Source organism: Lycorma delicatula, chromosome 6 (assembly GCF_047948215.1).
Source record: "Lycorma delicatula isolate Av1 chromosome 6, ASM4794821v1, whole genome shotgun sequence".
Lineage (NCBI taxonomy): Eukaryota > Metazoa > Arthropoda > Insecta > Hemiptera > Fulgoridae > Lycorma > Lycorma delicatula.
The window spans coordinates 16,942,501-16,956,544 of record NC_134460.1 but is presented as its reverse complement, the minus strand read 5'-3'; the positions used below and the strand labels follow the sequence as shown (position 1 = coordinate 16,956,544).

General features: G+C 27.2%; 1 protein-coding gene across 1 annotated transcript in view; it reads left to right on the top strand.

Annotated features, from left to right (window-relative positions):
- The window catches only part of LOC142326573 (protein cueball-like), a 55,386-nt gene extending 43,108 nt beyond the window's left edge, over window positions 1-12,278 (top strand). The window contains exons 9-10 of the mRNA XM_075369153.1: window positions 10,182-10,275; window positions 10,928-12,278. Of these exons, the coding sequence (XP_075225268.1) occupies window positions 10,182-10,275; window positions 10,928-10,995 (162 nt within the window). The 3' untranslated portion in view covers window positions 10,996-12,278. The remainder of the gene's footprint in view (window positions 1-10,181; window positions 10,276-10,927) is intronic.
- Window positions 12,279-14,044: the final 1,766 nt, after the last annotated feature.

The following is a 14,044-nucleotide window of genomic DNA, read 5'->3' as shown; positions in this document are numbered from 1 at the left end:
ATTTTTTTGCTCTTTTCGGGTTTTTTTTTTGTTTATGTTTGTATGTTGGTTAGTCCCTTAACAAACCTTTGTTATTGTGATTTATTGTATTCTGTGCTTTGAAAACTTTTTTCTGTAATTTTTCTATAAAAATTTCCCATAGTTCCCATAGTTGTTTGCTTTTTGAAATCTTAATTAGTCCTTTGTTAGTTATGCATGCGAGTTTGTAAAGCTAAGCAAGACAAACCTAGGACATATGCTATCTCTTTATTTTAAATCATTGAATTAGTATGCAGCTTTTTTAATGTTTGTACTGTGAATATATATTGATGTTTATATTTGGTTGTAAAAAAATTCATTTGGAAAATTCTTGAATCTTTGCATCATGTGCACAGATAAATTACTCTATTTTAATTGTTGTGAACACTCTGTGCTCTGTTGTGTATCTTTACTTCAATTTTTTTTTTTTTAGTGTTCTGTATATTGAAGGGTGTTCAATAATTAAACAGATAAATGACTAGAAAATTATTATTTATTTAAGTATTATGAAACTGATCCTGTTTTTTTTTTTTATACATATCCCCAGCTACATAAGCTACTTAAACTATTTTTCTGTGAACTTTCTTATTCCAATAATAAATAATTGTTCGCCTCAGTGCTTTAACCATTCTTGTAACACATTCTTGATTAAAATCATTCTTTGACTTTGTTCATTTATTTTATTAATGAACATATTCATTATTGTATCTTGTTCATTGTTGCTGTATTCGGTAAACTCACAAAACTCTTTGTGAGGACAAAAAAAGATGTAAGATTCGGATTGTAAGGTAAATGTGGCAACATCTCGTTAGCCAACTTTTGAATAGCTTCCCATGTCTTTTTAGTGGTTGGAGATGGGCTTTATTGTGCTGAAGAATTACATCTTTTGAGAGAACCAGGATGCTACTTCCGTATTGCAAATTTGACTTTTTGTAGCATGTTACACTAGTACTCACATGTTCTTCCAAATAATTGCAATAATTTGGGCCTTGTATTCTAGCTTAAAATGATGAAGCCAGATTTCATCACAAATTATTATTAGATTTAAAAACACATTGCTTTCCAGTGAAAACTGTTGTTTAAATTCACTACAAATGTAAATTCAAGTGTTCAAGGCATTTTCAGTCAACTGTCTTGAAACTCAGTTCAAACACATTTTGTTCTAATTTAGCTAATTGTGATTAATGGAGTGGACAAGTCTGATACTTACATTAAATTTAACAGATTTTCCAAATTTTTATCTGAATAAGATCAAATTTTACTTGTGAATAAGATCATTAATACAATGTTGCAAAGCACCATACAAAAATCTCCATGTTTTCTATGAGGAAAAATTGTGACACTTTTCTGCCCAATTTGAAGCCCAAATTATAACGGCTGACAGGTGTAAGAGTATAGCTCATGAATTTTTACAAATGAAATCTTCCAACATTTAGAATGTTTTTATTTTAGTCATTATTTTCACTTACAAAAAGGAACATGTTAAGAATTGTGAGGTTTATTATTTTTTTTTATTGAACTCGACCAGTTTATTTATGAATGAAAATGTATATATTCTTGCCATAATTTTCTGACACTTTGGAAATTTGAACGGAAAGCAGATGATTATATTAACATTGAAAATAGAATCAGTTGTTCACTATTTTTTTTAATAGAATTCAAAACAATATTATTCTTGATTACTCCTTTTTTGTCTATTAGTGTTGAGTAACACAACTCAGAAAAATTTTATGAATAAATGGTGCCTTGACTGAATGTTGTACATTCAATAGATTTAAGGACATTGATACTGTCATTTAACGTTCGAGCCTCCACTCTGAACAGAAAGCTTTGAATCTTTATTAAAGGTGGGCTGGTTTTATGTAAGATACTAGCTGCTGGCTGTGCCTACAGCACGCCTCTGCAGCAAGGCTTTATGGACGGGTGGCATCTCCAAAATTGATTATCTCATGTGTAACAATTTTTTTTTTTAATGATGAAAATTGATATAACGAAAGTTAGATTAGAAATTTAACTCTAGAAATTGATACTAACGAATCGGGATTTTCCGCTAGTGGTCGGTACATTCTGGTCCCTACTTTTTGGTTACAGTTCACTATTCTATGAAGAAAAACAATCGCATAAATAAAAAATATGTGAAAAGTTTTTTAAAACACCACTTAAATTAAACGCACTAAAAGGTAAAAAATAATTTTAGGACGGTATTTTAGAATGGATTTGATAAAAATCTTTGATAGTGATATTGTAAGCTTATGTGAAAATCATAACTTCAAATTTAAAATTTGATGTTTTTGCCAATTTTTTTGTATGCGTATTTGCAACCAAGTCTTTAGGCCATTCATCATGCATAAGAAAAAATTGGCGAAAACGTCAAATTTTTTAATTTGAAGCTATGACATTCACATAATCTTACATATCACTACGAAAGCTTGTTGTCAATTCTATTCTGAGATACCACATATTAAAATTATTATTTACATTTTGGTGCATTTAATTTAAGAGTGGTGTTTTAAAAATATTTTTTATTTTCTACTTAAAATATGAATGGTTTTAAAAAAGTTTTTTATATATATATTTTTTCTATTGTTTAGTCTTTATAAGTTTATACTTTACAGCTGTGCTAGCGCACTGGTTTGAGTGTATTTAGCGAAAGATCGGATCAGTAGGTTTTTTTGCTGGCTGAATGCAGTCAAAACATATGGCTAAATGATTTAAGTTTCAGATAACCAAGAACTGGTTGATCAAGAGTGTACCTGATGTGTTAAATAGTTAACAATAGTTAAAACACCTGCGGATACATATGCCATTTGAATCGTGAACATCGGATGAGCGATTGCCGAGATATTACAGTGGCACCCTCTCCCCGATTTCTGAACAGTGCCCTTGAAAATATTATCATCTGACTGTACCACTGGGTGTGATTGGGTAATAACAAGAGGAGTCAAAAAAAATTTTCACAGCACTAGGACCGACCGTTTTCAAAATATTTGCAATTTTTTTCCAAAAATTCGGATCTCGTTAAAAAGTACTAAATTTTCCCAAACCTTCTATATATATTTATATACATATGTATTTTGATATGTAATAATATAACAAGTATACACCTGACCACTACGAGACATGTACTAATGAATTAATGAATTTTCCACTAGTGATTAGTACATTTCAGTGCTAAGCTAAGGAACACACACATACAAATGCCGTTTAGTAGGGTAGGATATGGTTTTATATTTATTACTATTATGAACTATGGTTCATTATAGTAATAAATATGAGATGTAATTGCCTGAGTAACATCAATCAAAATCTATTCAAAATAATAACGTTGATTTAATTTATTATTAAATCTCAGGCAAGACAGTGATTTTATGATTCCATTACTTCTGAAATATTGTTGGAATTTGAAAAAATAAAATACAGGAATTTTAATACTGAAATTTGAAGTAACATGAATCATTACCAATTTTTTGAGGAATATTCTGTTTTTAATTCTCTTAGAACATTGAATTTTTCAATTGTACTTATGGAATTACTTTGGGTGATTGGATGGTGTTGATTTTAGTATCTAATATTCATGGGAGTCAGTATCACTGTTTGGATGGTGTTGATATTAGTATCTAATATTCATGGGAGTCAGTATCACTGTTGTAAAATATTTGCTTCAAAATTTATTATATTAAGTGATATTTATCAAGTTATCCCAAAGAAAACTATTTTCTAATTATTTTTTTTTTGCATTTATTCTTTTTAATTGTTTAGGCAAGAAAAGGGGAGCCAGACTTTTAAGTACTGACAGGTCATAGAATGCAATATAACAAAGAAAATTGTTATTTTTTCTTGGTAAGCGCAGAGCTATAGATAAAAGAAAGTTAGACTTTTTGGGTTTATTTCTTTTGGTTTCTGTCGCTTTCTACTCTTCTTATGTTGTTTTGTAATATATTGTATAGTTCTTACATGGTGGAAAATACAAAGCAAAGAAGTAAAACAGTTTACACAGCTTCAATAGGATACATAATGATAGCAATTGCCTTTTGTTACAGTAGTATTGTGTGGTGTGCAACTAGTTAAAAACCTTTTGAACAAACCTAATACGATGAAACTATTTACATAAAATATCTTATTAAAGGAAATGTAAATATCGTAATTATAATTCAAGGAAAGTTATTAATTAATGAATTTTAAATTTTCTAAAACTGATGTATATGGTAACTATGGATAGCAGTTAAAACACTATTTTTTATCACTAAGATAAGTTTATATATATAATACTAAGGTATAAAAGCTTCATTCATAAAAGTTTATGAAGTAGTTTCTTAATTATTAAGACTAATCATTTCACAATATGTTTGAAACTGTTTTACTTCTTTGAAATATATCTATTTATGTAAAAAATTACTAACATATTTATTTATTTAAGTGTAAAATAAATGTTTATATAAATGAATGCCACATAGCATAATGAAGCACCTTTCTATTTGACTATTTTGACTTTTCGGCACATTATGTCTTAATGGGATACTTTTTTCTGTTTGCTTAAGTTTCTTTCTTAATTCTGTATCTTTACTTGTGATATAAAATTGTATTTATTTTGTAAATTGTGCAGTAGGTTTATTGTGTAAATTCTGGATTAAGTTATTGTTTATAATGTACTTTATTGATTAGAAACTTTAGAAAGTTGAAGAACTTTCAACAGAGAGCTTTTGGAATCGTTGGCGAATTGAAATAGTAAAATAAAATCAGTGTATTGGTATATGATCTATATAATGATTTTTTTTTTGGCAAGGGTGGGGATAAAATGAATAATTAATTTTCATTTGGACAAGTGTATGTGAAAAGGGAAAGTTCACTTGAAGTATATAGGGTTAGAATTATTTGAAGGTATAAAGAGAAGTGAAAATATTGGACAATAAAGTTTGTGATTTAACCTAGAAATGTTGTAGAATTTGTTATGTGAAGAAGATAATGATAATAATTATTTTTTGTTCAAGTGTATTCGTATTTTTGCATTTCCATCAGAAATAATTTTAAAGTCTATTACTAATTGTAAAATGAAATAGTGTCATTTTCATTTCCAGAATTTCCTTGTATCTGAAATTTAATTTTCCCACATTACATCACTCATTGGATATTATTACAATTTAACTATATTGGATGTGCTTTGCAGAAATTTAAAAAAATATACCTTAGAGTCTACCCGGTCAATATTATTTGGTGATTATAAAGATAAACCGATAAGACTTATTAACACTTGCTTGGATTTAAGGGTGGTCACCATGATTGAATCTACTTTTTCTCATGGTTAACCACCTTACATGTTACCAAATAAGCTCACATAATAGTAAAACCATTAACCAGAAGACAAACTATCAGTATATATTGTCAAAAAGGTCTGTGGACTTAGAAATCAAAATTCTCCTCCGCTATTTTTAATTTTGTTTAAAGTATAAATTTATTATTTATAATTAAAAATGTTCTTGGTGACGTGAGTAATACAGCAGTTTTTTATTTAATATTAATTGAAGATTACTGATTGGTGTAATTTTTGAGATTGCTTAAAAGATCCTTACTTTGCTTAGAATTTTTAAGTGTTTATTATGTGTTTTTCTTATTCTTGTTTATTATGTGTTTTTCTTATTGTGTTACATGTAATTATGTGTATTTTCTGTCAAAAAACATGTGTTTTTGGATATGCACATGTTCATACATATGTGTATGCATGAGTGAGTGCACACACATATAATACACACACTTGTCTTGCATGAATAGTAGATATGGATAACTGTAAAAATGTATTTATTAAACATTTATTTTAAATATATTTATTTATTATTTGCTTTTGTTACTTAAAAACAATTAAATCTCAAGTCATCAGTTAAAATAATATCTAATATAACTCTAACTGTTTCTGTTAAATTATAACATAATTTTTTAAATTTTCTTTAGTTTCTTATGTTTATATTTTTGATTTTAACTTAAATTACTTATATCATTTGCTCCTATTTCCTCCAAAAGTTTTAAGATCCTGATAGCTCCCATTTCCTTTTAAATTATCTTCAATTTTTACTATTTTCTGATTTCCTTCCTTTATTCTGCATCTTCTACTAATCCTTCTAGCACTGCTTTAATCAGTACTCCTCCTCTGATGTAAGGTCCCAAGCTATAGCTTTCCCATTTTGAAATGTTCTTATTAAGAACATTATTGCTAGTTTCATTAACTCTCCTTATTATTCTTCATTCTTCACTTTTCTACTCATTTAATCTTCTTCTAACACCATGCCCACATTTTAAATGCCTGTACCTTTTCTTTTTTTCTAGTGCATATCTTTCACATCTGTACTGAAGAACACTCGAAATAAAAAAAATCCAAAAAAAACCTCTTCTTTCATTCTTACTATGTAATAACTATTTCTATTAAACACATACTTAGCCATTGTTATCTTGTTTTCAACTTTGCAATCTTCTGTTAACCATGCTGCCTCGTAACTATTGCTTAATTTATTAAATCTTTACTTCTACTGTGCAGTTATTGGTAGCTTATTGTGTCTCCTATTGTCATTACTTTAGCTTTCCTAACATTCATTTTTGTTCAATAATTTTCCGTAGCATCTTCTAATTTTATAATCATCTGTTCGAATGTTCTGTGCTTCATGTAGAAGTTAAAACACAGATAGTTTTATTTCCTAACAAAAAAAAAAATAACCATCTATCTTCTTGCCAACCTTATACAATTTTTTCCTCTCTTATGAATGTATTTGTTTATAAGTTTTTGTGTTTATTTTTATGGCCATTTTCTGATTCGGTTAGTTCTTTTATCTTTTGTCTTTTAATCTGTACTTTGAGTTCTTAATATTTCCATTTGACAGTCACATGCTGTTTTTATATCTTAAATATATCCTTTACCAATCTCCAAATACTTTTCAACAATAATTCTTAGTAGCCGGATTGCATCCCTTTCTTTCTTTCCTTCCTGAATTCAGATTGTTGTGTAACAATTTACATAATTTTTCCTTCAGTCTTTTGATCAGAATTTACAGAAAAATCTTTGCTGAATGAAAAATAAAATTAATTGCCACATAAATTTTGAAACTTTAATACTGTTTTTTGAAAATTGGAATCTGTTAATTAAGAAAGTCTTGCAGCCACACCCCACTGTTGTAGATTACATTGTATAATTTCACCATCTCTTGTAATCCCTCCATTAAAACACTTAATTTATTTTATTGACAATGCTATCTATTCCTACAGCTTTCTATTGTCCATCTATATATTTGTTTATTGAACTTAAGATTTTACAATTGCAGTCCCTACTATATACTCTTCCACCTCAACCTGATCTATGGGAACGTCATTTGACCTTCTGTTAGATTACTGTATACCTGTTACCTTTTAAGTACCTGTTACCTTTTAAGTACCTGTTACCTTTCTGTTACCTTTTAAGTATATATTTCTCTTTGTATAAAACTTTGCCATTTCTGCTGACAACTTTAGTGGCTAAGTTTTAATTTAACTGTTTTTATTGCTTCATCATTAATTTTTGTATTTTTAAAATTTCATTTAGATCTACAGTATTTTATTTTTTTATAGTTAAATGAAATTTATTATTTTTTATTTTAATTTATATCTACTTACTGAACTAAGCCCCATTTTGTAATTACAAAATCCTTGATCATGTTAAATTTTAATTCTTATACAGAACTGGCTGGTAAGCAACCTTGTATTGCAGTGGCTAACTTGAAAATATGGTCATCTGATTATAAAAACTTATAATATGACAAGATTAAGTTAAATTTTTTAATATATATTTTATCTGGTTCTCTACGTAATCACTGGCAACACAGCAGCATTTTTGTTAATGATATTATTTATTATATAATATTCTAGTTTTTATTTTCGTTTTATCTTCTTGATCTACCTACATAGTTTTCTCATCAAATTCTCTCATAAATTTAATTTTTCTTCTGTTTGTTTTTAGAAAGCTTAATTTCAGATTTTATTGAATATTAGATCTGAAATTAAGTTTCCTAAAATAAAATCTGAAATTAAGCTTTCTAAAGACAAATAGAAGAAGAAAGAAATTTGTAAGAGAATTTTTTAACGTAACAAACATATATATATATATATATATATATATATATATATATATATATATATATATATATATATATACTTACATAACAGTATGATGATACTAATTTAATTTAGCGCAATCCGTCTGAAAAAAATACTTGCCAAGTAAAAAAACCTGAAATAAGGAAATTAGAAAATTGTGATAGTGATATATTTATCTTAAAAATAAACAATTTTTAAAAAGTACAATATCATTATATTAAAATTTCATCAAGTAAAAGAGGAAAAAATAGTTCACCTCTCAATATATTTCTTTAATACATAATAAGTTGCTTTCTGTTGAACTACTGTCTTGGTTTCCCAAATTTATCAGTATATTATCTACAGTAATATTTTCATACTACTGTCGTCTGCTCGCTTCTTTTTTTTGAAAATTCATTGAGTTTAAAACACGATGTAGTGATGTACCTCTAGAAAGATTCAGCAGTTCAGAATCAGTTTTCAAAGAATTTAATATTTTATTCAATTTAGGAAGCTCATTATTGAAATAAAATGTATTAACTTTTTTCCTGATAGGATTTTAATAAAATTGTCTAACTTTTCAATCATTTTTGGACACTTTCGAATCTTTTTACGGGTAACATGTTTACCATCAATTTGAGTTTCTTTATTGTATTAAAAAGTGTTCTTTCGCTAACGCCTGTTGTACTACTTGCTTTCCAAGCAATGTCTCTGACTGCAATTTCAGGATTTTCTTGTTTTAAGGTTTTGTATACAATGCTGATTTTTTTTTCAGAGCTACTTTACTGGTTTATGTTTCACGACAGAATCATTCATTACTAAACCTGATTGGTACAAAAACACAGGATTAATTAGTTAATTAAAACTGATGAAAATAAACTGAATAAAATTGTTACAAAATGAGTTATAAAACTGTATTGTGTACCGTATTGAGCAACAAGATAACTTATACTGAAATACCATCTTTCCCTGAACTGAATAATGGTACAAAGCATTACAAATGATGCTGTCATTATTAAGCATCACTAAGAAAGGCGCAATAAAATTTTTAATTGATTTAATTGCTTATCATTGGCATGCCACAGTGCCAGGCAAGTGATAGTTTACAGTACATACCCTTAAAGCAACAATTGCATTTGCACATGAGAGTGACAGAATCCCTCAGGGTTTAACTACTGAGATATTGCTTGTACATTTTGAATTCGTATATAATATATATATCTGCTGCATGGTTTTGGGAGACAAGGATTAAGTTCTTGTAAACACAAAATTTCAAATGCTTCTATTCTTTCCTTTTGCTATCTTACTACCCATGATTCACTGCCATGCAGTGTTTCATTCCACACAAAAATATTTTCAAAATCGTCTCTAATTCTTAGGTTTATATTTAATTCTTTTTAAAAACTCTCATTGCTGGTCTCATTCTGCTTTCGAAGTGTGCATTACTCTGTCCATCTTCATAGTTTTATACCCTAAATAGCAAAATTCTAGAATTTTTGGTGTATTATGTTTTCTTGTATTATTATTTAATTCCTCATTTATTTCAGTATATTTGTTTTATTCTCATTTTTCCCAAACTGAATTTCTTTCCTTATGAAATTGAATTTTTGGTTTCTGCCAGAAACAATGCTGTCAATAAATCAAAACATTTTTATTTTTCTCCTGGTATATTTACACTATTCTCATATTAGATTTTCAACTCTTTTGGTGTATTTCAATTCTTACTAGTCGTTCAGTTTTTCAGTTTCACTGGAATTATATTTTGTAAATCCAAAAGCTTTATTGCTTTCTGAATATTAAAAAGTGGTGACTATGATTGTCTTGTTATTTAAAAATTTTATGATTCTTGTTTTAATGATTTTAAGGAACAGCAAGTAAGATGAACAAACCAGTTGTCCTTAAGTCCAGTTTAGCAGTCATATTTCCAATTGTAGTATATGTGTAATCTATTAGCTATATTATTATGTAAATTAAGTTTTTTGAAAATGATCATTATAATTTTTTATTTTGTATTGAAAAATTAGTTTTTATTTTGTAAAAGTAATAATTAAGAATTCCACTGTTGTTTGTTTCAGCCTTGTTTTGAGCCTGATTTTCGGAAACCTCGTAGTGTTGAAAAATATAAAAAAGAAGAAAACAGAAATCTTTTGTCAGGAATTGATCTTCCTGGTGATGATTTATACTGATGAAAATTGAAATTCTGCAGCATTTGAGCTTGCAATTGTTATTGTTGGAATTTAATTTGTTATTAATTTTTGAGAGAGTGAATTTTGCTGGATTGTATGTTGCTTGTCTTATCTTTAATTATTTTATTTTAATAGATCTGATTCTTACAGAAATCAGGCTGTTATACCAAAGCAAGTGTCTCAAATACAGCATTTTATTTTCTGTGTACATTCCAGATTGTATGCTGTATTCTTTTAAAATTATATATGTATATGTATAATTTATACTGCCTTTACAAAGAAAAGAAGTAATTTGATATTTGCCAACTGCCATACTAATGAGAGTCATGATACCTAATGCGCTTTTAATGTGTTTATTTTATGTGAATGTGTGTGCATATTCTTAGTGCGTGCAACTGGTGTATGGGTGTGTATTTTAAATGTGTTTGAATGTTTGTAGTATGTTTTTAGTTTTATTCCAATAGGCTTATTTTTTAAAATCAAGTAATTAATCGGATCAATTTGAATGCACTAACCTTGAAGAAAATCTGTTAGGTATTTATTTTTCTAGAATTCTTGCGTTATTTTAGTGCAACATTTATAAGAAAGTAGATTAATATTTATTATGTAAGTTAATATAATTTTTTTTTTTTTAGATAAAATTATATTTTTAAATATTTTAGCCCTAAATTCAACAAAGATAAGACAATGCAAATATAGATAGAGGTGTATGTAAGCCTGTTCCTATTTTCTGTGAAAGTTTACTATAAAATACTATTAAGACCATGGAATGAAGTGTTAATGTGTTTATATAAAAGTGGTTTGGTGCTAAAAATAAGTTGGTCGAAACAAAAGATACATTGTAATGAGGCCTTAGTATTTGTTTAATGTAGTAGTACTTAAAGACTGTACTAGGTTTAATTTTTATCCATGGCAGCAATAATAGGCAATTTGTCTTATAAAATCGAAGTAACTACTTATTGAGTATTATTCTGTGTACTTAGACGATTAAAACTTAAAATCATTTAAAACAAAAAATGATTGACTTTTGTGATTGTTATAATTTAAGATAGTGTTTATTTATTTTAAAGAAATATATGCCGATTTAGTATGTAGACAATAAAAAAAAAAATTATGAAAAAACAATTTTATTTATCTGCTAATTTAATTTAATTGATAATTAAACATTTGTGTAACTTTGTAAAAATCAAGGTAAAGTATTATAAAGGAATCTTTACAACAGCAATTTTGATAGTTCTCAAAAAAGTTGTTTAAAGTTACTGATTTTTTATTTAACAATAAGAAATAAAAAATAACAGTATAACTACTATTTGTGATGCAAAACAACAATAAATGTCTTTATTCATATTTTATTTCTATTTGGTGATCTTAATAATGTTAGGATATTTAACTCTTGGGCATTTGCGCTTAGAATCTGAGTGCTTAAACTAAGTTTATATTTTAGTACTATAAGTTTAACTTTAGTTAATCTCTTTTAAAGGAAGTAAAGTTATGTTAGTTTCCTGAATTTAAATATGATTATGGTTATCTACCAAATTTATAAGGTTATGGTATTTCTATTTTTTCCTCCTAAGCTGCAGACTTTAAATACTATTAAATCAGACAACAAAAATGTTAATTTGAAAGTGTCAGGTAGCAATATATTGTTCGATCCTTGGTCGATGACAGAATTCATTTATTTATTTTTTTTAAATAATGATTTTTATTAGTTTAATAATAAAATAAATTTCAAAAAGCCAAATTTGATGTTTTTCTGAAAGTATAAAGATTTCCATCCATGTTTACTTATTTCTGTACACACTGAATAATTTTTTTGTTATTAACTTGTCCGTAACATCTATTATTTGTTATACAACCACACTTATTGAGTCTGCAAGCTTAGAAACCTCCAACAAGATGTTAATGTTAGCTAAGAAGGGTTACATGCTAAATTGTAACTTGAAGATTATTATGAAATGTACTTGATTAATAAACAATTAAGTTATATTTTGTTTTTTCTTTGGTATGAGCTTTGGTATGAGTTTACATAATATTTACCTTTATTAATACAGTAAAATTATTATTTATGGGAATTTGGTCTGTCTAATTTTTTTATATGTTTTTTTTTATGCCGCATCACTGAATAGTTTTACTACCAAGCAAATATTTTCTTTTTAGAAGGAATGTTTTGGTTAAATTAAACAAAAGGTATACTTCATTAAATAGAGAGTGCAGAGGAGTAATGCTATAATGGTCAAAATTAAAATGTTGAGAAAATTATTATTACGAGACATGAAATTAGTATTTTTAGCTATTATTTTATTATTATTATTATTATTATTGGATAATTATAATAAAAATATTAATTAATAGTTGAATTAAATATTAATATCCAGTTGAAGTTTATTATTTGTTATACACAAGAGTTAAATGAAAATAAATTATTAACCAATAACATGAAAAATGATGAATAAAAGTGAGTGTCCATAATATGTAACAAATGAGGTATTAAAGTTACATTAAGAGCATGTACTTGATATTGAAAATAATCACCTCTCTGTTCTTAAATAATTGTTATACTAATGAAAATTCTTAAGTAAAAAAAGGAATGATGGCACGCAATAGGTTTACATAATATTTAGCTATCCAGATATATAGACTGTTCATCATCAGGGGCTATTTTCTTAAATTCTGAAATAAGCTTATGTCTTTCAGTAGAAATGGTATTTCAAAACACTTTAGCAGTATCAAGCTCTAGTTAACCTCAATTTTTTTTTACATATCTTGTAATTTTCCTAATGAATTTCCTTTCCTTGGTACTTGCGCCTGTGTATTTTCCATAGTTATCTGTCATAAAAATAAATTATGCCGTTAAAAAATAAACAAAAAGCTAACTGTAATATAAAAGAATATAGAAGAAAAAATAAACTAACTCGTTTTTATGCCAGACAATATAACAGTAAATAACATTAAAACAAAAGCTGACTTTACTAACTGAAAAGCAGTTGGACCTTCATCTTTCTTACTGACATTCACAGGTATGGTGGTTGCCCATCTTTCTTTCCTTTAAAGGTATTATTAAAAAGGACGACTTAAGATTCTCATCTCTTTTCCCATTTCAAATTATAGAGAAAGATTCGACATTAAAACTTGCATATCACAAATATCTTTTAGTCGAGATCAAAAAGTGTACATTTACATTTTTCCCTTGTGGCCTTGAAACTAGTTATACTGAAAAAGGTTTACGAATACGTTTATATCTTAAAAATAATGGATTTGCTTTTAGATTGAAAGAATGATTAGGAACTTCCAAAAATCAACAATTCTTTATTTGTTAGTAAGTGAATAATAAAATATTAGTTATCATTAATTATTTAGGATCAGTTCTTGTTTGAAATAACTTATGAGTTGAAGATAATGTATAGATTTGGGTGAAACTTTGTGATCGTCCAAGGATATCAGGTATGGGATGTCTGCGTATCGCTTGAAGAGAAATTATTTCTAAGTAAAGTAAAAATTTATAAAAGTGGCTGACAGGAAGAAGGGTAGAAGAATCCCGTGTTTGTTATTAAAAAAATAAACTTAGCTGTCAAAGTTTCACTTGTGCAGTTTGTTCTATCTACTGATTTGAATTTCAGGATCTTCCTAACAATATTAATTGATTTATTGAACAAAATTTTTTCTTAAAGAAATGTCTGTTATTTATTTTTCCAAAAACTACTTTACATCGATGTGAATTTTATAAACATTCATTTCAAAAATTTTAGTTTCAG